Source organism: Rhinatrema bivittatum, chromosome 6 (genome assembly GCF_901001135.1).
Source record: "Rhinatrema bivittatum chromosome 6, aRhiBiv1.1, whole genome shotgun sequence".
NCBI classification, from domain to species: domain Eukaryota; kingdom Metazoa; phylum Chordata; class Amphibia; order Gymnophiona; family Rhinatrematidae; genus Rhinatrema; species Rhinatrema bivittatum.
The window spans coordinates 207,686,942-207,714,929 of record NC_042620.1 but is presented as its reverse complement, the minus strand read 5'-3'; the positions used below and the strand labels follow the sequence as shown (position 1 = coordinate 207,714,929).

The 27,988-nt window shown below is 45.0% G+C and overlaps 1 protein-coding gene across 3 annotated transcripts in view; it reads left to right on the top strand.

The window, feature by feature from the left end:
• The window catches only part of TRAF3IP1 (TRAF3 interacting protein 1), a 364,461-nt gene that overhangs the window by 36,956 nt on the left and 299,517 nt on the right, over positions 1-27,988 (top strand). For all 3 annotated transcript variants that reach the window (XM_029606494.1, XM_029606493.1, XM_029606495.1), the window contains exons 2-4: positions 1,677-1,745; positions 15,575-15,736; positions 22,948-23,085. In XM_029606494.1, the coding sequence (XP_029462354.1) occupies positions 1,677-1,745; positions 15,575-15,736; positions 22,948-23,085 (369 nt within the window). The remainder of the gene's footprint in view (positions 1-1,676; positions 1,746-15,574; positions 15,737-22,947; positions 23,086-27,988) is intronic.

Genomic DNA, 27,988 nt, shown 5'->3' with positions numbered 1-27,988 from the left:
ACCTTTATAGATCCCAAAAGAGGCCTTGCTATCTGTGTGTAGCACTTAACTCTGTATCATTAACTAAGCTTCAAGAAATTTCACATGATGCATCCTTAGATGGATATCTTAACAATGAACAGCTTGGACATTATTTTTTCTTGCTTTTCTCAAGTTATGTGTTATATGGCCCTAGATGGTGTACATCAGGCAATAAATACAATAGTCCAGGTGGAAAACATAGGAAAATAAATGTCATCCTGAGTCAGACCCAGGTCCATTGAGCCCAGTATCCTATCTCTGACAGTGGCCAGTCCAGGTCCCAAATACATGATATATATTCCCAAAATAGGCTTATTTCTTGTTACTCACTCCAAGGGATAGCGCTAGCTTTCTTTAGTCTACCTGGACATTTCCTTCAAGAACTTGTCTAAATCTCTTTTAAACACTGCTATTCTAGTCAACACAGCTTGAGTGTGTGCCGAGTGAAAAAGTACTTTTTATGATTTGTTTTAAATTTGTTAGTTTTATCAAGATCTATTCCTAGCCTCTGGCAAAGAAGGTCTAGATGGGAGATCAGAATATTCCTCTGGAACAGTGTTCCTCTGACAAGTATACAGGGCCACAGGACTCTTCAGATTGACTCAGAAAACATTGCTGAAAGGCTGTCTGGGACTGCACCAATTTTAAGGTCAAGACCTCTGAAGTCTAAAACTAATTTTTTTGACTTCAGGCCCAAGTTGAGTTAATCTCTATTATAAGACTAAGACTCCACCCTCATATTTCAGAAGTGACAGATTGAAGCCAGACTCTGCTGTTAATGTCAAGTATATGAAAGTCACCACAGTAATTAATAAAGGGGCATACTGCTATAATATGATCTGAAATTTTGTAGACACCCCACATGCACTGATAAGTGTATTAGATAAGCCCATCAGAAAACACAGTCACTTAAAACATCATGGCTTGTTACAGAAGTGATTATTGCAGAGTCAGAGTATTCTAATCAAGTCACAACCAGGTGGCATCCAATAAGGCTTTGGGATAAAATATCTAAACTGCATTCCTAGGTGTCCTATCATGCTTTCCACTGTTACATAGCCTAGGCATCGGGAGAAAGCCCAGATACAGAGCTCAGAAGAAGCAGATGGTTTTCCAAAGGGCACTGAGACTTTAGATCTGTCTATTCGAAGCCTCAGAGTAAATCAACTGATGTAGACAATTGGGCTTTTGTATAGCACTCTGTTAAGCATGGATGGTCATGATGACTGTCTGGAGGAATGATTCCACTGAAACCTGGAAGCAGAATAGTTTTTACTTTCCTTTTTAAATTTTTCCTGAACCCTATGCCTTTTTCTTTTCTTTATTTAACTTTCTTTTGCGTACTTGGTAGGATGATGATGTTTACATATTATATTTAAGATAATTTTTGTTTATATAGTACTAAATCTTTGTGCATGGCTCTTGGTAGGATGATCATCACCACTGGCCCTGATAGGCAGATGCCATCAGCACAAAGTGTATTACATATATGGATTAAAAAAAAATTAGTAATGCAGGATATAATTCAAATCTGGATGAGAGCTTCTTTAGCCAAATGTAAACTTTGGAATACCAGCAGATATTTTCACTGGTATATAATATAATAACATGTTTCTCTTTTTTAGACAGTGACTTGTTCAACTTTTGCTTTAAAGGTAATTCGATCAACTGGCTTTATGAAAGGACTGTACACAGAAACTGAAATGAAATCAGATAATGTTAAGGTAGGTATTGGAAGTTTTCTCATTTTTACTCTGTTCTAAGAGAATTAAAAATTTAAATTTTTTTAAATGGGTGGAATTTTCATTCAGAGCTCTTCCTGGGCATGCATATACAGTGTTATTACTGTACAGTTTGAAAATGTATTTATTACTTGTTACTCTTCCTCGTAGCCATACATTTTGGCAGGACTGGAAAACTCCAGTTGCCATGTTGCCTAGTGCAAACTGAGAATAAATGCTGCTGCCTGAGAAAAGATGAGATTCATATTGATGGTAGCAAGAAAGAGAGACCGAAGGATAGGGGAAGAAACTGGATATGCAAGGAAGATAGTGCCTAGAGAAGGAAGGAAGAGGATTGGGGTGGGGGAGGCAAGGGGAAACATAGAGGGAAGGGTGCTTGGAGGGAGGGGAAGAGGAGAGAAAAAAAAAAGCATAAAGGCCAAGTTATCTGGCTAAAGTTAGCCAGATTTTTCCATCAGTAAGGACTGACTTAGCCATAACGTGGGTGATGTCATCTAGTGCACCGAAAGGACCTCTCTAATAGCTAGCAGAGGTTTATCTTCTACTAAGCATGTGCAGGAATTCCCACTCATGATCCCCTAGTCTAGTGCACAGGTTTACAGGCGGTTAGACGTGTTTTGGATGTGCTAGATGAGCACGTCTAAAACACATGCCCAAACAAATGCATAGTTGATAGCTAATAGCCTCATCTGCATGGAATTTACATGTGATGGGCGCTATTACCCTCCATGCAGAAAATCACTCAGCCCCCTATGCACACATTTTAATGTGTCAAATTTAACTCTAGCCCTGGAGGTGGTGTAAACTCCGCGAGTCAAGGGCTTATGAGAAATTTAAAAATACGGTCCTCTGTGGTTCCTTCTACTTAGTATTGTGACACTTAAATTTACTGCTTGCGGTGTTGAAAAATGTATATTTCGTAGCGTATAGCCAGATGGACTGAGGACCAATGGGTATTGTGCTCTCCTGATAGCAGATGGGAGACGGAGTCAGATTTCAAAGCTGATGTCAGCCTACATATACCCGTGCAGCATGCTTAGATCTTCAGTATTTCTCAGTCTCCATAGCAGATGCGGACACTATCCCAAACGAGAATAGTGTAACATTTACAAGAAAGAAAATTTACCTTTAAGAAGAGAGCCCTGCTTCTCCTGCGGTGAAACCTAACTGTTCCTCCCCCAGTCGAGACTTTCCTGAGGTGATTTTTGATATCCCTCAGAGGTGAGCCTTAGTCTGCTGGCCGATTCCCGGTGTTGACTTAGCCCCCAGGGTGGCTGAAAGGCAGCGGGTGCATATTCGAGCGCAGCGGTGAAGGTATTCCCCCCTCTTCCCTGTAGCTGAAGACCACCCGGCATGCGACCGGTAAGCGCCAAGACCAGGTAAGGTAGAAACCTTTACTTCTAAGTCTCTGGTCTCCAAGGCTCAAACAGCCATACCGTCCTTCCTCAGACGAGGTTTAAATCGGGTTGAGCAGCCCTCCCTTGGGGCAGGCCCCGATTCGGTGCGAGGGTCTACACATGTGGATACCCTCTGGGGGGGGGGTTGTCATCTTGCCTTCGGGGTCGTCTGCGCCATTTTCCCCCTCTGACCAACTGTATGCGCGGGGCAGGCCGGAGGCCTGAAGCGCCTAACTTAAGCGCTTAACTATGGTTTGAGCGCATAGTGAAGTACACATCTGGGTTGTGTGCACAGCGACGCGTACAACTGGGAGTATAACTGTGCCGCGCTCACAAACTCCATTGCCCGCACGCACAACTTGTACACGCTTTGTGCGCATAACTTCTGTGCATCCGATGCTCACAACTAAGCGCATCCGCGTGCATAACTCCACTCATGGGCGAGTTCCTAAGCCCTACAGGCGCACAAATAATGTCGCCGCCATCCAAGCAAGCCAAGGGACCCTTCCTTTGCCCAGCCTGCCACTTAAGGGCCGCGCAGCCTGAATTGGAATCCCTCCTGTGCCAACAGTGCGAACAGAACCAGAGAGAACCAAATCAAGACCCTCTACAGCCAGGAGAGGGATCCGGTACCACGGATGATGGCATCCTGGACCTAAGTATTTCCAACTCGGCACCCCCGCAGGAAAATTCCTCCGGGGCTATCACTGCAGCCACTTCTGGGATCAACATGGATCCAGGAACCTTCTCCTGGGTGGAATTTTTCAAAGGGCTACAAACCTTTGTCAGGGCACAACCAGCCCCGGCTGCTCATCTGACTCAAACCCAGCCGGAAGCACATGTCCTTCCCGGCACCTCCCGGTCTTCTCGAGATATGCCTCTCCTAACCAAGAGCCTCTCTGATGGGGATCCAGATAACTCAGAGGATGAAACTGATTCTCTGGAAGAAGGAGAAATTCCCCCAGGGATGGAGCCATACCAGACCATGCTCCGATTCTTCCACAAGGACGAATTACCAACCCTAGAGTCCCAGATTATGAAGGCAAGGAGTCCACAGCGGAACCAAAGAAGAATCCCATGCTGGTGTACCTCTGTAAGACCTCATACTATTTCCCTATGTTGGAGCCCATTAAGGAACTGATTGACCTGGAATGGAATGCTCCAGAGGCCACTTTCAAAGGGGGGAGGGCTCTAGAAGCCCTATACCCGCTGGAACCCACAGCTAAGGAACTTCATAGCATCCACTTTGGGGAAACGTAGATCTGTGCAGTCTCAAAACGCACTACGATCCCAGAGGAGGGAGGAGCGGCACTGAAGAATGCCCAGGATAGAAGGCTGGACAGATGACCCCTGCAAGGAAAAGATCCAGGGCTTGGGTTGCATAAGTCTAAGATACCCCAGTTTCTCAGCATTCAGACAGGTTAATCCACGACCAGTGGGTTTTGCCCCTCTACTAGCAGATGGAGATGGAACAAAGCTGATGACACGGTATATATACCCCTGCACTGACATCAGCCTACCAGTATTCTCTGTCTCCAGCAGATGGTGGACATGCATCTTCATAATGTGGTTTGCTTGTTTTAAAAAAATAAATAAATAAAAAGAAGAAAAGGAGGAGTTTAATCATACACTGCTTCTCCTGAGGTGATATCTCATGAGCCCTCCCTCTGTCGAGTGCCTCGGTTTGGTAACCAGTTTTCTCTTGTGGGCTTAACTGCCAGGAGAGAATCAGCTGAGAGGCTAGTGGGTACTGAGCACAGAGGTGAAGGCATTAGCCCTCTCCCCCGCCCCTTGCAGCCGGAGACCGACTCTGTACTTGGCCGAGATGGACTGAGCTCAGGTAAGGGGATATAAAAAAAATAATACATAAACGAGAGGGATAATTTTAGGAATTTCTCCTCCCTCTCTTCTGGTCTGGTCTACGAGCCTTGGTGTGTCGATCTGATGTTCGTTCCTACCTCTATGAGGGGTTGGCAGCAGTTTTGGCGGGTTGAGTAACCTTTTCACTAGGCCCCGCTTTCAAGCTTCTCTGAGATGCCATGTGGTTGGCCACGGTTGTATTTGTGTGCCTCCTTCTACATAGGTCTGCTGCGAAATAAGGACCAGTTAGTGCCTACACATCCAGGTTGTGTGTCTGTCTGGACCACGCGGATTGGGTGTAAAAATTTTGGGCATCTGTAGTTCGTGTGTTCCTCTGATCCTAGTGCCTAAGCTTTTCATCATGAGCGACTACGTGCTTATGGGGCGTCCTATTTTTTGGGCATCCTGTCCAGGCTTTGTCTTGTACAGGATGCACAGTTGGATGCAGAATTGTCTGACACTTGTTTGTAAGCGTGCTGCTAGTGGATGTCTTATCCATGGCACTGGTAGCAAAGAATCCTAAGTGCCTTGTGACTTGAACTGCTTGCCATATTTGGGCATCACAGCAGGGTGTCCCCTCTAATCTTGTCACCACTGCCTCCAGGTTCAGGGAGAGTTGTCTCCCGCAGATTTGGTTGAGCCTGCTCCTTCCCAGCAGGAATGGGACTGGAGGGGGATCTGTCAGAAGTCTTATTTGGTTTTGAGGCTCCGCTAACTGGAATTTCAGCAGGAGAGGACTCCTAGGTGGGTGCCTCTCCAACGCCCCCTGGTTTTGTTATGGATCCTTTCGCCCTTCTTCTTGGGTGGAATTTTTTTCAAGGGCTGCAGAACAGGCCAACCCTGGAAGTTCAGGATCGCAGTCTGTGGAATCCTGCAAGTCTGCTGCCTTGGATATGCATCTGAGTATGCCCCGGCCTGCTGCAGATTCCACTGGTGGGGATCCCACTGCCTTGGATGACGAGGGCAATCCTTACTCCCTGGAAGATAGAGAAATGCCTCCGGGGACCATCTGTCTCTCTTATCAGAGGTGGGTCCAGATCACATTGTACCAATGGGTCCTATAGGTGATACAGGATGGCTTTGCTCTAGAGTCTTTTTACATTCCTCGGGATATCTTTATAATTCCCTGCAACGTCCTGCAGAAAAAGGCAGCAGTAGAGGTTACGTTGAACAGGATGCTGGCTTTGAAGGCTGTGGTGCCTGTTCCTACATCACAAGAAAATACAGGCTGCTGTTCCATTAATATTGTTGAACCCAAAAAGGAGGGTTTCTTTCATCCCATTCTAGACCTCAGTCAGTCGGAATTTGTGAATGGCTCACTTTCACATGGAAACCTTGTGGTCAGTCATAAAGGCAGTGCAGTCAGAGGAGTTTCTTACGTCTCTGGATTTGTCGGAGGCTTATCTACATTTCCCTATCTGAGTGGAACATCAACGGTTTGTAATAAAAAAAAAAAAAAAAAAAAAAAAATTATACCCAGGACACAGCAAGCAGCGGAGACAATATCTTCCTCACAGTTAAGTCTTTATTCTTATGCACATAAGGAAGCTGGCTCTTAAATTTGCAGAGTCCGACTTGATTAGATATCCAATTGACCTCACTTAAATACACTTTCCTTCCAGGATGTTACTATAAACACTTCTTTGATTTAAGATTACAAGATGAAAACATTTGCAAACATTAGCATTCTTAACTGGCCTGGGAATTCCAACCTAATGTTGAAGACATACATTTACAACCCTCCCTGTGATCTCTAAAGCTACAAAAAAATACATGTCTCTCTTTATCTAGCGTGAGACCGATTCCAGACTCGGCAATGCCTCCTGGGCCTCACACTATATTGTACTGGTATTTTTCCATTGAAAAAATGCTTCTAATAAATTTTATTATCTCAGTCCCTCCTTGAGGTCCAGGGGTATTGACTAAGGAATTTCTACTACACGATCACTCATAGCACATAGAAGGGACCTTCTGGGGGTACTGCAAGTGTCGCTGAGAGCATGATTTTAGAAATGGTTCTTTTACATAACATTAAGATACATTGAATTGGTACACACAAATCAAGAAGGCAAGCAAACTTGCTTTTTTACCCCACTCTGAACTACAGAAGGATGGGTAAGAAATCTTTTAAATAAATATTACAGTTCATGTAAATTCACATACACACATACTTAAAAACCAGCAAAACTTCAATCAGATTAGTACTTGAACATTCACAGAGACAATTAGTCATACATCAAGCAAGATTCCATTTTAGTTTTTCTTTCAATTTCAAGCACAACTAGAATATCACAGGTGCTAATTCTTATGGCTGAAGCAATTCAGCTGGAGTCTGAGGATACTGCTATTAAAATTAGATTAAATAGATCAAAATATTTTAATTTACGCACCAATGGGTTAGTTTGTTATGGTAACATTTTCTAAATTTTATCTCATGTAGATTGAGCTGAGTTCTTGTAATATATATGATTTCTTGTAAATTGAGCCCAAGACTAAGGGGGGATGCAGGCACAGACCCTTGACATACTTTTTCACCTTTGACATAAATTCTAGCACTTCAAAAGTTTTAATAAATGAAGGAAAAGAAAAACACAAGAAACTTATCAATGTAGGGAAGGCTTTTTTTTCTTTCAGTACATACAGAGAATATCCTGAATGAAAAAACAAGGAATCAAACAAATCACTAAGACATCAAGAAGAAATAAATATCAGAACCCAAAGAAAGATTTCAAATGGAAAGAATCTTAATATTTGATTTTGAATCATGAAAGGTGTGCAAATAGTTATCTAGGATAAAAATAAATTATTCCAATAAAACAGATGTATAATTCCCTTTTATCAAAAAGCATGTGTACAGTGGACAATTTGTTTTACCAGGGTAACCATATTATTTATGTATTTATTTATAGTTTTTCTATACCAAAGTTAGTTTGCACATCACATCGGTTTACAATGAAACAAGTAAAAAAAAAACCATAGAAATAGCATAAGATGATGTTACATCTCAAAATTTCAAACGTCTCAAAATTTCAGTGCAGTTAAGAGTGGATGAGCCCCCAGATTAGTGGATTGTGAGAAATTCCTAAAAAGCAAAGTGGAAGCCGATCAATAATGCTGGAAAGCAGAACAAAAGGTAGTGATCAGTGTATCAAGGAATTCTTTATTGGAATTTGCCCAAATTTTGTTCTGCTTTGTGAGAAATTCCTGACCGTTTCTGTACACCAGATTTGTGAGTTTTGTCTCCTGAGCTGAAGGGTACAGAACAAACTCACAACTGACACCCCCCCCCCCCCCACAACCAAAGTGAATAATTTCTCTCTCTTCTTGTAGTTTCAATCCCCTCTTATAAAATAACCAAAACTGTGACTAAACCCCAAATGAATTCCTATGTCTAGGAAGCAGATGTTACCCTCTTTCAAAAATTGTCCTTTAACCAACTATAAACTGGCTTTTAATCAGTATCCAAATCTGGTGTCTCAAGGTCATGGCAAAAACCAAACCAAACACCCCCAGGCGGAATGATGGAGACCAAATTTCAGTTTATTAAAATTTATAGCCTGCATCCATGACTAAGTTTTGAAGCGGCTAACATGATAAAAACATACATAATCATAATCATAAAACATAGATAATACAAGAAACAAACTGTCCTTATCAAAGACAGACAAACAAAAAACAGCCTCACTGTTCATTAAGCAAAAGGGCTCAATTATTATTTAGGCCTGCAAAGGCCTCTTGAAATAGACGGGTTTTCAGGGACTTCTTAAAAGCCTTTTCACAAGTCATCATCTGAATAGCAATAGGCAGCAAATTCCAAAAGATTGAGGAAAATGCTCTATCCCTGGTAATGTTCCAATGAGTAAGTCTGTTTTTCTCCTCAGATTTTGGTGAACAAGTGGATGTATACATTTTTAGCACTGAGCTTACCCAGCATTCAATATCATGATGGATTAGGCTTGAAGATGGTAATGATAAGCTTATAGAGCATCCACCATTTAATGGGGAGCCAATGAAACTTATTGAAGGATTGATGTTATGCTCATGCATGTGAATCCCAGTAAGGATACAAGTAGCAGCATTCTGCACAAGTTGAAATGCCCACGCTGCAGAGGCAGGAAGCCCTACATAAAGTGTATTTCCATAGTCCATTCCATTGAGTATTAAAGCCTGGAGTAAAATATGGAATTCCTTGGGTTCAAGGAGTGGCTGCAACTTTACCATGTATAATTTAAAAAAAAAAAAAAAATAAAAATAATGTTTTAATCACTTCCTTTATCTGCGGTTCAAAAGACAAATTTTGATCAATGATTACAAACCTGTTGGCATTCTGGAATGCAGACAATTTAAACTGAAAGTCAAATGGAATACTCTAGAGGGAATCTACTCAAAATAATAAATCTGATGTTCTTTGTTTAGTAAAAGCTTGTTATGAAAAAGCCATCTGTTTGCACATTCTAGGCAAAGGGACACAAAATTGAAAGTATTGGACTAAGAAGAAGAGTAAGGGATAAAAAATTTTATGTTGGTGTAAATTCGATAATTTACGCTGAGACAGAAAAATATTTTGCAAAGTGGGGGCAAGGTAAATATTAAATAAGTTCGCTGACATGTTCTTAGCATTCAAACAGATTAATCCACACCAGTGGGTTATGCACCTCTACTAGAAGATGGAGATGGAGCAAAGCTGACATCACAGTATATATACTCCTGTACTGTCATCAGCATGCCAGTATTCTCCGTCTCCAGCAGATGGTAGATGTGCATCTCCCTACTGGGGATTACTTAAAAATAAATACATTTTAAAAGGAGAAAAGAAGAAGGAAATTAATATATGCCCCGCTTTCCTGTGATGATAATTATGGTCTTTCCCTCATTCGCGGTTTCCTGAGGTGATATCTGAGGATCCCTCCCTCAGTAGAGTGCCTTGGTCCGGTAGCTGGTTTTCCGGTGGGGATTTAGCTATAGAGAGAGAAACAGCTGAGAGGCTAGCGGGTGCAGGAAGCCGAGCAGAGAGATAAAGTCCTTTGCCCTCTTCCCCCACAGCCAGGGGGAGGGGAGAGGGCCAGGATAGGCTGGGTTGAAGTCAAGAGTAAATATTAAAAAAAAAAAAAAAAAAAAAGTGAGGGATTCCCTTTCCCTTCTGGTCTCTGAGCCTCGGCATGCCGATCCAATGTCCATTCCCGCCTCCGAGGAAGCCTGGGGAGTCGTTGCAGCTTGGCGGGTTGAGCAGCCTTTTGGCTAAGCCCTGCTCTCAGGTTTCGTTCAGATGCTGTGTGGTAGGCTGTAGCAGGGGTTGCGTGCTTTTTTTTTTACAGGTAAATCTACCGCAAAATACCGTCTGACGTTGGTCCGTGCTTGCCTGCCCAGGTTGAGGGTTCAGGTGGACACTCAGGTGGACTGAACCTAAATTTTGGGTGTCTGTTGGGTGCTCACTTCAGTTGGTGACAGCCACTTAAGTGGTGCATTGAAAGTGTTGTCCCTTCTGACGCAGCCTGTCGGCGAAACACTGGTCCGTGTTGGGGGACCCCTAAAACTAACTTGTATGACACAGTGGAGTTGCTGTTTTATAAGAATAATAAATTTATTATGAATGAGAATCCTCCGGATCAGAGACAATTTCTTTCTGCACAAGAGCAATCTGCAGCCATCCCAGACACTGGAGTATCTTGGTGTTCGTTTTTGACATGAGTGAGGCAGGGTATTCCTGCTGGAGCTGCACAATCAGAAACTGATGGTGCAGGTGCGACTATTGACAGATACAGTATACCTGAAAGTGTGGTCTTATCTTTAGATGCTCAGGTTGGCAGCCACCCTAGAGGTGGTTCCGTGGGCAAGAGCACATATGCGTCTTCAGCGCACACTGCTTGCATGTTGGAGCCCACTGTCTCAAGATTACTCAATTCGGCTTCAGTTACCGGTGGAGATCTGCATCCAACTGCAGTGGTGGTTACAAGCGGATCATCTATGAACACTGGACTGGCTAGTACTCATGATGGATGCGAGCCTCCAGGGTTGGGGGGGGGGGGGGGCTCAGCGTCAGGAGTTGATAGCACAAGGGTGCTGGCGTACAGAGGAGTATCTTTGGAGCAGCAATTGGCTGGAAGCCCGTGCAATTTGGTTGGCATGCTTTCGATTCGTCGACCGCTTGCAGAGTTGAGCGTTCCAAATGATTTTGGGCAATGAGATGATGGTGGCTTACATCAATTGTTATGGAAGAACCAAGAACCCGCAAGTGTTGCAGGAAATAGCCCAACTCATGCAATGGGCAGAAGTACATCTTCAGGAGATCTCAGCCTCACACATTGCAGGAAAAGACAATGTCCGAGCCTACTATCTCAGCAGACAGTCTGGTTCCAGGAGAATGGGAATTGTCCATGAAGCTCATAGTGAGCCACTTGGGCCTCCTGCCAGACTTGCTGGTGACTTCACACAATGCGAAGGTTCCTCACTTCTTCAGGTGTAGCAGCGATCTGACGTTTTTGGGCATTGATGCCCTTGTGCAGGAGTGGCCGGAAGGTAAGCTTCTATATTCCTTTTTTCCGTGGCCCATGTTGGGCAGAATTATTTGGAGGCTCAAGAGAGCCATGGGGTTGGTGCTTCTGGTGGCACCAGATTGGCCCAGGATGCTGTGGTATGCAGATCTGTGGAGATTTATGATGGACTCTCCTCTCAGATTACCAGTCCATAGCGATCTGCTACAGCAGGGACCTTTTCTTCTTGAAGATCCAACTTGATTTTTGTCTTACAGTATGGCCCTTGAGAGCGCTCTGTTGATGAACATGGATAGTCTGTCCACTGCTGTGATTTCTACCTTACTTCACGCACGAACGTTCTCCACTTCCTTAGTCTATGTTCGGGTGTGGTGAGTGTTTGAGGCTTGGTGTGTGGAACGAGAGGGGTTCATCGTCGTTTGGTTAAAATCCCACTCAGTTTGGATTTTTTGCTTGATGGGTTGTTTAAGGGCTTGGTCCTTAATTCCTTGAAGGTACAGGGGGCAGCTCTTGCCTGTTTCGAGGTGCCCAAGAAGGAAGGCACGTTCTGACCTCTCCTAGACCTGAAGAAAGTCAACCAGAGTTTGAAGGTACCAAGTTTTCGGATGGAGACATTGTGCACCATAATTGTGGCGGTACGGGGAGGAGAGTTTTTGGCGTCTCTGGATCTCAGTGAGGTTTATCTGCATATCCCCATCCATCAGGAGCACCAGAAGTTTCTCAGATTCATGGTTCTGGGACAGCACTATCAATTTCAAGTGCTGTCTTTTGGGCTTGCCACCGCCCCACGGATCTTTACAAAGGTGATGGTGGTAGTGGCGGCGGCGCTGCGACAGGAGGGATTGTTGGTGCACCTGTACTAGGACAATTGGCTGATACTGGCGAAGTCACTAGAGGAATGTGTGTGGTCCGTGGACAGAGTTCGGTCACTCCTCGAATCTCTAGGCTGGATTATCAACGGGCAGAAGAGCCATCTGGTTCCCCTCCCATTCCCTCGAATACTTGGAAGCTCGTTTCAACACCCAGCGGAGCAGAGTGTTTCTTACAGACGACAGGGTGAACAAAATTCAGGGGCAGATAGCGCATCTGCTTTGTCTACAGGTGCCGAAGGTCTGGGATTACTTACAGGTCCTGGGCTCGATGGTATCCACATTGGAACTGGTGCCCTGTGCGTTTGCCCATTTGAGGGCTCTGCAGAAAGCCTTGTTGTCCCGTTGGAATCCTCTGTCGCAACAATATTTCCTGCCCCTAGCTCTGATGGAGTCAGCCAGGGCCAGCCTGGCCTGGTGGATGCTGCGGAACAATCTGGAGAAAGGGATGCCTCTCGAGGTCCCAGAGTGGGTGATGGTCACCATGGGATGGAAGTCTTTGGGACTGGGGGACAGTTTGTCTGGGCAGGTATGCTCAGGGCCTTTGGTCGATGTCTGAACAGACATGATCCATCAATCGCCTGGAGACGAGAGCAGTGCGCCGATCTCTGGAGCAGTTTCTACCTTTGGTCCGCGATCGGATGGTGCAAGTTTTCTCGGACAATTCGACCACAGTGGCTTACATCAACTGCCAGGGGGGAACCAAGAGTCCCATGGTAGTGCAGGAGGCTCAGCTGCAGTTCACGTGGGCAGAGCTTCATCTCGAAGGAATCTCTGCCTCCCATGTCGCAGGAGTCGACAACGTCCAGGCGGATTACCTCAGCTGGCAGCAGTTGGATCTGGGAAAGTGGGAATTTTCTCAGAGGGCCTGGGAGCTTCTCTGCGAACGGCGGGGAAGCCCGCCGTTCGATCTCATGGCAATGAGTCTCAATACCAAGACGCAAAGGTTCTTCAGCCGCTGGAGAGAGTCCGGGGTGGTGGGGTTCGATGTCCTCGTATGTCTGTGGCTGACCGGCGTCCTCCTGTATGTCTTTCATCCGAAGCTGCTGATAGCAAAGGTACTCAGGCGTGTAGAGGGCCACAAAAGGTCAGTGATTCTGGTGGCTCCGGAATGGCCTCGCCGTTCGCAGTTCGCGGATCTGGTGCGGCTGGCAGTGGACGGACCACTACGCCTGACCCATTTACCGGATCTCCTGCGTCATGGTCCTATATTTCCGAACAGGAGGATCGCTTTTGTCTCGCTGCCTGGCTTATGAGAGGAGGCAATTGCGCGTGAGGGGGTATTCAGAACCAGTAATTACCACACTGTTCCAAGTGAGATGCCCTGCTACCTCTTTAGTCTGTTCCAGGGTATGGAAGGTGTCTGCTGTCTGCTGAGACCTGGTGTGGACAACAGGGATTGGACCCTCTTCAGGTGTCTGTGTCCCATATTTTGTCTTTTTTGCAGGTGGGTTTATCCAAAGCATTAGCCCATAGTTCCCTTTTGGTCCAGGTTTCCGCTTTGGGTTGTCTCAGAGGGAGAGTTCGGGGGAAGGCCTTGGCATCCCATCCGGATGTGGTGCGTTTTCTACGAGGAGTCAAACATCTCCGTCCACCTCTGCGTCGCATTTGTCCAGAATGGAATCTTAATCTCGTGCTACGGGTCCTTTGCGAGGAGCCGTTCGAGCCTCTGAATTGGGTATCTTTGAAGATCCTGATTCTGAAGACTGTCTTGTTGGTAGCTATCTATTTGGCTAGAAGAATTTTGGAATTGCAGGTGCTTTTGTTTCGTGATCAGTTTCTCCGGATATCATCCGATACGGTGTCCTTGCGTATGGTACCTTCGTTTCTTCCTAAGGTGGTGTTGGTTTTTTATGTAAACCAATCAGTGGAGTTGCCTAGGTTTCCAGATTGGGATGGGATGAGAACTTCACCTTTTGGATGTGAAACGGATGGTATTACGTTACTTGAAAGTCACTAATGCTTTTCGTTGTTCTGATCATTTGTTCGTCCTGTTTGGGAGAAGCAAAAAAGGGCGAAAAGACATCTAAGGCTTCTTTGTCTCGTTGGTTGAAAGAGACTATCTCTGCAGCTTATGTATCAAAAGGAATAGCGGTTCCAGTGGGTCTTAGAGCACATTCGACTCGAGCTCAGGCGCCATCCTGGGCTGAGTGTCAGCTGATGTCTCCCCAGGAGATCTGTAGAGCCGCGGTGTGGTCTTCATTGTACACTTTTACCAAGCATTACATTTGGATGTGTGGGCCCGGGAGGCGGCCCCCTTTTGGAGAGAGTGTTTTTCGAGCCGGTCTTTCGGGTTCCCGCCCAGTGTAAGAGGGCTATGGTACATCCCGCTTGTCTGGATTGATCTGGGTATGTTCAAGAAAGGAAAATTGGTTCTTACCTGCTAATTTTCGTTCCTGTAATACCACAGATCAGTCCAGAGGCCCGCCCTGAGGATCTCTGCCGAAAGACTACTTGGTCTACTGCTGTATTTATTTGTAAAGCAGATTTGCCATTTTTTGGCTTCAATTTCTAGGTTTAGCATTTTCTGCATGGCTATCTAGTTGGTCAGGGGTATCCATGTTGGGAGTCTCGTTCGCTCTTTATTTTTCTTATCTTGGCTTGGGTATCGATTAATACTGAAGGACTGCAGGTGGCACTCTCGTATATGTAGCAGTGCCCAACGTTTTGTTCTCTACTTCCATCTGCTGGTAGGGATGAATAAAACCCGCTTGTCTGGACTGATCTGTGGTATTACAGGAACGAAAATTAGCAGGTAACCAATTTTCCTTTCCTCGGGTATTTTATAAGGAGTTGCTGGGAGCAAGAAAATGTTCAGGGCACTTTGAGGGCTAAGAGTGAGCTGGTTCATGTCCCCATCCATGAAGCTAGGATTTTGGGCCCTGGCTGACATATTGCCAATGTCTCTGCACCTGCAGACGTAGAAACAATAAATGCAGAAAGTATGCGCATAGTTTTTGCCATATAAGTAAAGTATGCATGCACTTTTTATGCCATACAATAACTATGTGTGTACTTTTGAACATATACACAAGATTGATGGAGGAGATGTGCATATTTTAAAAACTATGTGACTGCCACCTCTCAGTTTCTAAAATACAAGTGTAACTTTAGACACCTTGACTTAGGAGTGATTGTACGCATAGTTTAAAATTATTCTCCTTGTTTGGTTTCTCAATCAAATTTCTTAATAGGATAAAGATGCAAAAATCAGCTTCTTGCAAAAGGCAATAGATGTGGTCGTGATGGTGACAGAAGAACCACTGTCCGTGAAGCCAGCTCGTATTGTAGCAGGACATGAACCTGAGAAAACAAATGAACTGCTCCAAGCAATTGGAAAGTGCTGTCTCAGCAAGGTATGAAGTGTTTCTAATATCTAGGGTCCTCCTGTATTGTCATGATAGCGACTAGGGAAGTACTTATTCCCCCTGCTTTAGTAAACATTCAACTATCAAATAAAGTAATACTGGTAATATGTAAAAATGTAAAATAATATGGTAAAGGCTGTTCTATAGCCTTCTAAATATTTATTTTAATTAACACATGTAAATAACACATAAAAGCTGTTTAGAAATATTCACATATTTCATATTCCTCCTTTCTCTTCTGTCCAATTAGACTTGGGATTTCCCATATTAGATAAATAGAATATCTCACTGTTTACGTGAAACCTCAGATTTGAGTCTTCAAATGATAACTTTTTTCCCATGGATAAGCAGTGCTGAATTAGCCATGACATGCAGATGACATCATTTGATGGCACTGAATAAACTTGCTTATCCCAGGACAAGCAGAATGGTAGTCCTCACATATGGGTGACGTCACTGGATGAGCCTATCACGGAAAACTTTCTGTCAAAGTTTCTAGAAACGTTTGACTGGCACACTGAGCCCACTGAGCATGCCCAGCATGCCATGATCCCTGCAGCCACAGGGGTCTCCCTTCAGTCTCTTTTTTTCCGCGTTGCTGTTAACCTCACGTTCAGTGAGCTCTGAGTTCTCTCACAAATTTTTCCTCATGGGAAATTAAAGTTTTTTCTTTCAAAAAATTCTCTACAAGGGTTTCCCTTCGACACTGTATTTGGTGAGTACCATTTCGGGCATTTTTTCAGTCTGTTCCTGCTACCTCACGTCGGTACCCGCAGGCCACCGACCATTTCCTGGCCTTATTTTCAATCATGGCCACGGGATTCAAGAATTGTCCAAATTGCCCCCGAACGATGTCAATAACAGACCCACATGAGATCTGTGTACTTTGCCTCGGATCCAATCACGATGTCCGCCGTGTTCGACCTGCGTTTAAATGACTCCGAAGGGCAGGCGTGCCCGGCTGGACAAAATGAAAGATCTCTTCAAAAAAAGTCACTCCATCGACTTCCTCACAATCGTCGCCGAAGACACTTCCTTCTTCCACTGAAAGCACTGGGGAAAGAAGAAAACCGGTGACACAACCGTCTCAGACTCCATCGGGGGCATCAGTGGCTTCTTCTTCGATGTCAGGTAAAGAGCATCGAGAGAAACTGCATCATCGATCCGACTCCATTTCATCTGGAGATACGGTTACCACATTGTCATCAATAGCCATCAAGCCGATAGCGAAGCGGGTCCGGGTACATGAACCCCCATGCCCCTCTGTACCCGAGGCACCGAGGTGCTGTCCACCGGGATTGGTGTTGGAGACTGAGCCACCACATACACATGTGGATGAGCCACTAGCGCCCATCAAGCCTTCTCCTGTGACAGTGGACCCGGTCCCAGTTTCCAGGGAAGAAATGACTACTATGATACAGCAAGCAGTCATTGAGGCTTTTCAAAAATTACAGCCTGCACCAGCATCAGAGCCATCAGTGTTTGCACCCTCTACTCAGCAAACTCGATGCCGTAATTGGTGCCTTCCCAATGCAACCTGCACCGATGCCAACGATGGATCCTCCGATGACTTCGGCTATACCAGCGACTGAACCGATGACTCCAACTATACCCATTCCAGGCTCATTGGAAGAAGACGATGGGGACTCGGACCCTTTACCTGGTCCATCGGGTCTGAAAAAACCCCAGTGACCAAGACTTCCATCGATGCCTTCGATGCCTCTTCCTGGTCCGTTGATGCCTTCCATGTGTTTTCCCGGTCCATCGGGTGATAGCAAGTGTCGATTCCCATCGGTGTCGTCAATGCCCTCTTTACCTCCATCGATGCAAAGCATTTTCTTGAAAAACCAAGGAAAACTTCGATACCACAGCATTCTCTTCCACAGGACACTCTTTCTCCACCTGGGTCTCACTTCCAACCCCATTATAGTCCATGAGAAGATGTGGACACGGACACAGATACAGAAGACCTTATATCTGAACCTTCACCAGAAAAAAGTCCCCACTAGAGGACCTTTCTTTTGCAAATTTCATTAAAGAAATGTCAGACACAATACCATTTGACCTGGTCACAGAAGAGGACGCCATGCATAAAACTCTGGAGGTCCTCCAATTCGTGGATACCCCCAAGGAAGTCATGGCTTTACCAATCCATGAAGTGCTTTTAGATCTGCAGCACCGCCTGTGGGAGCATTCCTGCACTGTACCACCTGTCAACAGAAGAACGGATGCCACATAGCTGGTACAACACACACCGGGTTTTTAGAAACCACAACTACCACACCAATCAGTTGTGGTAGAATCAACACAAAAGAAAGCAAGGAAACAAAATCCTCGCTCTTCTACCCCCCAGGCAAAGAGCAAAAATTTCTTAAAGGACTAGGCAGAAAAGTCTTCCAGGGTTCCATGCTGGTTTCCTGTATTGCAGCATATCAATTATATATGACCTAATATCAGAGAACCTTGTGGAAGCAAGTACAGGACATAGCAGACAATCTTCCACAGCAACATTAGGAACCACTCAATGCCCTCATTCAAAAAGGCCTTGAGTCAGGCAAACACAAGGTCCGGGCAGCATATGATTCCTTTGAAACGTCTGCACACATGTCAGCTGCTGGAATCAGCTGAAGAAGATGGGCTTGGTTAAAGGCTTCAGATCTTCGATCAGAAGTACAAGAAAGACTAGCAGATCTTCCATGCACTGGAGATAATCTCTTCGGTGAAAAAATTCAGGATGCTGTCTCACAACTAAAAGATCACCATGAGACACTATGTCAGCTCTCAAAGTTACCAGCTGAGCATTCATCCTCAGTCAGAAAGCCCGCAAGAAGGGATACTAGGAAGCTAGGTACTACCCACCCGGATCTGGTGCGCGGTCCTCAAGACCACCTCAACGAGGACATCCACGTCAGACCAAACAGGCCAGGACTCAACCAGCCCCGCAAACAGGACCAGCATCTGGGTTTTGAAAAATTCCCAGGGAGCAGAAGCCTCTCCAACAATCCCAGACCAGACTTGCCTGTAGGAGGTCAGATCCATTATTTCATACACAATTGGAGCCTCATCACCACAGATCAGTGGGTGTTAGCCATCCTGAACCGGGGATACCATCTAAAATTTCAAACGATACCTCCGGATTCCCCACCCACTCCACTCTGGTCACACAGCGTCATAATATCTCAACTAAAGTTAGAACTCTCCACCCTGCTGACTACCAGAGCTGTCAAAACCATTCCCCGGTCTCAATAAGGCAGAGGGTTCTACTCCCGCTATTTCCTAATTCCAAAGAAAACAGGCGGTCTCCGCCCCATCCTAGACCTCCGCAATCTCAACAAATTTCTTCAAAAAGAAAAATTCAGGATGGTCTCCCTCGGGACCATTTTTCCCTTATTACAGAAAGGAGATTGGCTCTGTTCTCTGGACCTTCAAGAAGCCTACGCTCACATCCCCAGTTCCTCACAACATCGAAATTATCTACGATTCAAAGTGGGGCAAAGACATTTCCAATACAGAGTTCTACCATTCGGACTAGCCTCAGCACCTCAGGTATTCACAAAAAGCTTGGCAGTGACTGCTGCGCATCTCATAAAAAACAGTATTCATGTTTTTCCCTACCTAGACGATTGGCTCATCAGGAGTTCATCCAGGCAAGGAGCTCTTGCTGCCTTGCGAAGCACCATGTCCCTGTTGCATTCCCTGGGATTCCTAATCAATTATCAAAAATTACATATGACTCCGTCTCAGCTCCTCACCTTCATCGGAGCAGACCTCAACACCACAGTTGCAAAGGCTTTTCTTCCAAGTGACTGTGCGTATATCTTTACGAAACTTGTAAACTCTCTGAGCATCTGCAAGGTAGCCTCTGCCCATCAATTTCTTACACTACTGGGCCACATGGCATCTACAGTCCATGTTACCCCATGGTGAAATTAGCCAGAACGACTCAATAGACTTTGAAATCTCAGTGGATCCAAGCGGTTTAGCCACTGTCGTCCCTCATACGAGTCACTAACCACTTGCGTCTCTCACTTCGCTGGTGGACGAAACAGCCTGCATTACAGACTGGCCTACCGTTCCAGCAATCGCCTCCTCAAGTAACCTTGACCACGGATGCATCCACCTTTGGTTGGGGAGCTCACGTCAACAATCTCCAAACACAAGGTATGTGGACTCCGCTCAAAAAACAGTGTCAGATCAACTTTATAGAACTTCGAGCGATATGCTATGCCCTTTATGCCTTCAAAGACTGCCTCTCACACAAGACTGTGCTGATACAAACAGACAACACAGTAGCAATGTGGTTCATAAACAATTTTTCTACCTTGCCAGAGAACAGAACGGTCCACCCCACTGAGGACCAGGGCTCGGAATACCGTTCCCCAGACACAACAAGGCAGAGGTTTTTAATCCCACTATTTCCTACTTTCAAAGAAAATAGGCGACCTCCCCCCTTCCTGGACCTCAGAATTCTCAATTTCTTCAGAAACAAAAGTTCAGAATGGTGTCTCTCGGCACCGTGCTTCCCTTACTACAACAAGGGGGTTGCCTCTATTCCCTGGACTTTCTATATGCTTCATAGTGAGTCAATAACATTTTCAATACCATTCGAACTAGCTTTGGCAACTTGTGTTTTTCCCCAAATACCTAGCAGTGACTGCCTTTCATCTACAAAGAACCACAACATTCACACGTTTCCTTTCCTGGACGACTGCCTAATAAGGAGTCAGTCCAAACAAGGAGCTCTAAATTCTCTAAGACTCACTATAAATCTAGAGCAGATCTGGACACTACAGTCGCAACGGCCATCCTGCCCAACAACCGCACAGACATCCTATCAAATTGTCCACATCTCTGCGCGCATGCAACATAGCCTCAGCCCATCAAATTTTTCATTGCTGGGCCACATGATTCCACGATCCAAGTCACTCCTATGGCCAGACTAGCCATGAGAAGAACTCAGTGGATTTTAAAATTTCAGTGACATTAAGCTGTTCCACCGCTTTCGTACCTGCTCCATATCATCGATCCCGTACCAAATCCTCAGATGATCTTGGCCATGGTCGCATCCAACTTGGGTTGGAGAACTTATATCAATACTCTCCAAATCCAAAATGCGTCGACTCCGCTCCATAACAAGTCTCAGATCAACTTCCTGGAGCTTCGAGCCATGCGTTAATCCCTTTATGCCTTCCAACACTGCCTCTCACACAAAACTTTGTGGATTCAGACAGACAACAGAGTAGCAATATGGTACTCACACAGGCTCTTATCTGTTCTGCCAGGAAGCCGCGTAGTTCTGGGCCTGGGCCCTCGCACACTCCATGCATCTCCGGGCCACTTATCTAACAGGCATACCGAACATACTAACAGACCATCTCAATCGATGTCTCGATCCCCACGAGTGGTCTCTGAATCCATGTGTAGTGAGCAAAATCTTCAAACGCTGAGGTCAACCGACCATCGACCTCTTGTGCCGAATCAAACCACAGAGTGGACAGATTCTGCTCCCTTCACAACCATACAAATGCGTTAGCCATGGGTGCCATTGCTCACCCCTGCAACAAAGGCCTCCTATAGGCGTCTCTTCCGATACCGCTTATAACCAAAACTCTTGTGAAGCTACAGCAGTACAGGTTTTTAGTGACTCTCATAACCCAGTACTGGCCTCAATAAGTATGCTTCCCCATACTTCTCAACCTATCACTCCAGGAATCAATTCACCTGCCCACAGGCCAATCTCATAACATGGACTCACTGATGTTCTCAGGTACTTGTAGCTTCATGAAAACCTTCCACACGTAAATCTTACTATTCGAAATGGGCAAGGTTTACCAAATGATGTGCACAAAAAGGTATTGGCCCTTTTTTTCCTGCCCCACTCCATCTCTATTGGGCTATCTAGGATACCTTTCGGGTTCTGGTCCCAGACATCCTCCGCACAGGTACACCTCAGTTCCATCTCAGCGTACTACCAGGGAGTAGGGGATGCCCTCTTAACGGCTCAACCCCTTATGAGTCAGCTTATCATGGGTTTTTTACAACTTAAGTCTCATCTACGATCACCGGTTATGGATTTGGGCCTAAATGTAGTCTTTTAAGGCTCAGGCGTTCCCAGTTCGAGCCTTTGCATTCCTATAACATTAAATTTCTAACATGGAAAATTCTTTTCCTCATAGCAATCATCTCTGCTAAAAGGGTCAGTGAGTTACAAGCCCTTGTTGCATACTAGGTTCCTCCATGACCGACTGGTCCTCCGTTCTCACCCTAAATTTCTTCTTAAGGTGGACACAGCCTCTCACCTTACTCAGTCTATAGTCTGCCCACTCTTTCCCAAGGCCTCACTCTCACCAGGGCGAGAAGGTGTTGCACCTTGGACTGAAAGCATGCACTTGCATTCTACCTAGACCGCACTGCACTCCATACGAAATCCACCCAACTCTTTGCTTCTTTGACAGAGACAAGCTACGAGTTCCAGTGGGCAAACAAACTCTCTCCAACCAGCTAGCAGACTGTATCCAATTCTGCTATGAGTAAGGAGGCCTTCCTTTCCAGGGGTGAGTGCAGGCATATTTTGTAAGGGCCATGGCAACATGGAGCTCTCTTCACACATTCCAGCCCTCTACCGCTTAGATAAGGAAGTCCGTCAAGAATCTGTCTTTGGCTAATCTGTCTTGCAGAGCTTTGTTCCAGTATAATCCCCAACTCCTTCCACAACCACCTGCTGTGATTTCAGGCTGCCTCATCATTGCCAATAGCACCCCAATTATTGTGCCTGTTGCACAAGTTGTCTGCTGTTGGCCTGTTGTAATATGAGTCAGCCTGTAGCTTGCTAATCACCCTGGGAGAACACCTGTTATAGGTAAGCAACTCTGCCTTACTAATTATGAACTTTTGAAAACTGCCTTGTGCATAAAATCTCTTGTCTGCTTTTAAATAAATCTAAAGATACACTGACCAGACAGGACACAATTCTAATATGTAGCATTGCCAAAGAAAGTTCTGATTTCCAAACAGGCACAAAACGAGCCTAAGAAGGCTACATCTAATATTAATCTGTTTATTTTCAAATTTATTAAAATGTAGAAAACTAGGATGCTTGTCTTGCTAATTTTCCATTGTGCATCCCTGGAATTGACTGTTCTCAATTTGGTTTAATTCCTCTATCCATTCTTTCCCTTTGCCAACATTACTTCTTGCAGCTATCAAGTGATGATGCTGTAAAGAGGGTCCTTGCTGGGGAGAAAACAGAGATGAAAGGAAAGCCACCTTTCAAACCTCAGGATAAAGAGAACAGAGAGTCCAAGATGCAAGAGAAGAAAAATTCTGATGAGAAAGTGGTGAGTTCTGCAAGCAGACAGCTTTCTAATGAAAAGAAATTTAACTCTTGTGAGTTAAGTGCTATGAATAGTATTGCTTACTAGCTGTACCCGGCCACGCGTTGCTGTGGCTCAGTCTGGTTAAATGGAAAAGAAAGAAAAGAGAGAGCACACGTTTCGAATATGGTTAATTTCACAATGCTTGTGGGTATACAATATTTTTTGTTGTTCCATTGTCTGTGCAGATATAGAGATTGTCTGGTTTGCCGACTCTAGAACACGCATCATATAATTGTCCGTGTGAGAAGCAATCCGTGTCTAGATGTAAACCGCCTAATTCTAGAAATGAAAAAGAATGAAAAAAGAAAAAACACAAACTATACTCACTAAATGAACGGTATGGTAAATGACACAGCTCAATTCCAACGCAGTGTCACATGAAATAATTAAATCAAAATGAAAATAAATCGAAATCTATGAAAATTCAATTTAACAATGCAATTGGAAACATTGAAATGGAATCGTAAAATATTTAGTCCAAGCCGTTAATCTCGTCCGTTTTAACGGGCTTTTTGTCCCCTCTCCTCCTACATCTTTGCTCCGCTCCATTCCGCCTCCCCCATCACCAGAAGGGCCAGAGGCGGCAGCGGTGGTAGGAGCTGCAGCGGTGGCCGAGGGGGATCTCGCGAGGCGTAATGGCCCTGCCATACCAACTCCCTCCCCCCTTTCCCGGTAGCGGAGGGACAGGTTCAGATCCCTTTCACTCTATCCTTACAGGCCCCAACTCCTTTGCTCTCCCATTCTCCTCTACACTGAACCCCTTCCACTGTAACCTATAAGTGGAGAGCTGGGGGGGTAGAGAATCTCTCTCTCATTCAGCCCCCTACATAGGCTTCCTCTCTCTCTCTCTCTCTTGCACATTCACACTCTCTCTGTCCCTCACACATGCACACCCAACCAATCCCTCTCACACACATACACAATCCCTCACGTAGTCTCCCTCTCTGGCACTCACACTCGCCTTCAGCGCACATTACCACACTTCTCTCTCACACATTTAAAACGGGCAGGATGTTTGTCCCCTCCCCACCTAAGTCTTTGCTCTGCACTCGCAAGAGCTTGCAAAGTTCCCACGCCAGTTGTGTCTGATAGAGAGAGGAAAACACTCTGCCCCCCCCCCCCTGCAAAGGGCAGGCGGCAGGCACTGCAACAGATTTGGGACACGTTGCCTAGCTTACTTTGCTTTTTCTGGCAGACCTGTGCCTTTAAGAAATCCGATCGGGGGCTTGAGAGGGAGGAGGGAGCAGGGCTCTGGCTTTCACTTTCGTCACGGTGCTTTGCTGGGAGAAGGGGTGGAGCGATGCCCATGTAAACTCTTCCCGTGGCAGCTGAGACCCATGGGCGGGCTGACAGCACTGTCTTCCCCCTCCCCCCCTCCCTCCGCAGTTACGGGATATTTACTTGGCTTCTCCTTATCTGCGGGACTCGGGGGCGGGGAGGAGGGCGAGCTGTTCTCTGTTCAGCTCTTTGCGCTTTGGCTGCTGCAGCTGCTTGTGATCTCTTCACAGCTGCTTTCTACTGCATTTGCTCTGCTCCGGCCGTCCCAACTCCCTCCCTCCCTTGCCCGGCGGTGGACGGACTGGCTCGGCGACTCTTCTACCGTTTCCTTCTCCTGTGTGTAACTGTCCGGCAGTCCCTACTCCCTCCCCCCTTCCCGAGCGGGGGAGGAACGGGCTGAGCCGTTTCTCGGAGCAGCGACTCGTCTGCCCTTTCCTCCTCCCCTCTGTGACACCCAGCACGTAGCGCAGAGCTCAATGGTCCGCACATGCGCGGTAGAGCTGCTCTCTACTGCGCATTTGTGGGCCGTGGGTGAGAGCCCATTTATATTGTAGCTAGCGTGTGTTGCTTGTACATCCAAAAGATGGCGATGTTTTTCCAAAAAAGCATGTTTTTACCTGCCACAGGTGTGACATCTATATAATATAGGTATATAAAAACGTGCGTATTCGAATGCAACGTTGTGTCAAATTTTCAAAGCAATCGGTGAAGAACTTTCGGAGATTTAAGATTTTGAACAAACGAACATTTACATCTTTATTTATATAGATTATAGGAACAATTTTCAAATAGCGTGGACAAATCTCTATTTACTCAGGTAAATAGTTTAAAAAATTTCCTTCTTTATGAATTTTGCTGCATGAAAATTTAAGTGAGTATTTTTGTCAGGCTCACCTTGGGTACAGCAACACAGCTTTTCTTCTGATAGCAAGCAGAAATATTGAGTCCCATTTGTGGATCATTTAATCTTTGTTCCATGTGCTATCAAAAGTATGTTTCCACTTTCACACAGCATTAGACCAGCTGATAATCAGTTATTCCTTTGTCTACTCTCCCTGCCAAGTATGTGGATAAGTTATTTTCCTGTTTTGAGTAATTTTTGCTTGCTTTTAAATCAAGAGTTTATTTTTCTTCCATAGTATCCCTCAGGCAATTTAGCAAAGTGAAATGTTCTTATTTTTCTACATGATGCCAGGTTTGTAACTTCAGATTCACTAACCTATGCTTGCTTTGTTCATTTTTTACTCTTTTTGACATTGTCTTTTCTGCAAAAGATTGAATCTTTCAACTTTGCTTCATTGATTTTTTTCTTCTCTGAGTTATTAGCGAAGCAGGCCAGTAGGCTTGGAGACTTCAATTAGTGCCCCCAAATGCATTCACAATATGTCCACTAATGATCGTCAAAATGATTTCTATCATAGCACTATCTGCTATGGCTTCTACACATGGAAGCAACCCAGAATAGTTTTTGTTCAGCAGGACCAGGCATGACTACCTCACTAAGGGGATAATTTTTCAATCTGAAATATTTTACTGTGGGAGAGGTGGAATGCCACAGGGGGGCATTCCCACAATATTTTGCCCCTCTCTGGGAAAATATAGTAGCGGTTTTGTGGTGATATTTGTATGTGGAAAAAACCTGCAATAAAAATTATTGCTGCGGAATGTAAAAAAGCGCCCAATGGCAGCCCACTTCTCCCAGGGCTGCCATGGTGCTAAAAGGCCACATGGCACAAAAATGACCCCTTCCCAAAGCGTAAAATGCCACTCCCGGGTTCTTGGCAGACCACCTCCCATGATCCGTCGAAGTGGCCCCGCATTAAAAAAACAAAAAAACCCCTCCTTTTAATGTTGCGCGATGACGCCCCACCCCTTTCCAAAAATCCTCCTCTTTGAATAAAATAATCCCCCTAAATCAGACCCCCACAGGCATCTCACCTCCCCTCCCCCACCGGATCCCACTTTCATAGAATAGAATCCTCCCACCCGCTTAAATAGAAAATAGACTCTGGTGTTATGGGAGCCTCCAAAACCCATCATGTGATGGGGCAAAAACTGTTTGGTATCACTTTGGAAAATGACTTTTGACAGACCTGAAGCTAAGGGGTACCCCGGGCTCTCACTGAACTACCAGAGATGTCTTCCGGGGGAGAGAGTGTTCAAGGACACTCCTAGACCACCAGTGTCTATCTTCTTTGTAAGGGGGAGTGGGAGGGAGTTCGGGGACCACTAGACACCAGGGATTCTATTCTACGGAAAGGGGGGTGTCTGGAGTGGGGGGTTGGATGCATGGAGGGAGATTTGAACTAGGGGGGGGGGGCATTTGCTTGCCATATTATTCTCTGAGGACAAGCAGACTGGCAGTCCTCACCCATGGGTCAGATAGAGCCCAGCATGGAAAACTTATGTCCAAGTTCCTAGAACTTTGACTGAGTCTCATTGAGCGTGCTCACATATACACTATAGCACGTGTCCACGTGGAGTCCCCTCAGTCTCTTCCGCGGAGTCTCATGTCTCATGGACGGCTGAGCCTCAAAGTTTGCACAGTTTGTGGGTTTTTTCTTGAGATTCCTTTTTACGTTCTTCGCACGGTTGATGCGGAGTCCCCCCGGTTCTCCTGTTACTATCCTACATAGGTTTCTTGAAGTTTGTGTAAGTTTATTTATTTATTTGTTTTTTTAAATTTATGCATTTTAACAAAATACAGACAAGATTAATCTTGATTGCAATCTTAATATTGGTATTACACAATATCTTACTCATTACATATTGAGAAAAGAAAAAAGAAAAGAAAGAATAACTAAAAATACTCAATACTTTTTAAGTCCTCAATCTGGGAGAGATTCAAGTATACAACTCAAGGGTAAATATATAACAATATAACAATAAAGAAGCTGTAACAGTAGGTGAGCATTAGCCAAAGTATATATTGGAACTATTGGCTTATAGTTAAAGCATTAAGGGTATCAGGAGAGTTAGGCAGTATAGTTTTACCAACTAAAAACTGTGTCAGCTGTGGGGAATAAAAAAAAAAAAAAGGAATTGCCTTGGTATTTCACCAGGCATTTGCAGGGAAATTTTAAAAAAAGACTCCCCTCCCCCCCCCCCAACCTGCTGAACTTGTGATTTCAATAACAAAAATTGTTTACGCTTTGCCTGGGTTAATTTAGACACATCCGGGAAAATTTTTACTTTTAACTGCATAAAAGTTTCTGTTCTATGTCGGAAGAACAGTCTCAATAGCCAGTCTCTGTCCGGCTCAAGAACCAGAGTTACAGTTGGTGTTGTAGGGACTGCCATTTCAATATTAGATGTTTCCAGCAGTGCACTAATATCCACTGAAGTCTCCTCAACAGGTTGCAAAACTTCCATATTTCCCCTTTGTGCTCTCTCAGTCTCCCTTCTGAACAGAGAGGTAGGTAATAGATTTTGGAGATGGGTGGTATAGCATTTTCAGGGACTTGTAAAATTTCAATCAGATATTTTTTAAACATGTCCCTAGGGGAGATTATTGGCACTTGAGGGAAATTTATTATTCTGAGATTTCTATTTCTGACAGTATTTTCAAAACTGTCAATGTCAGTTT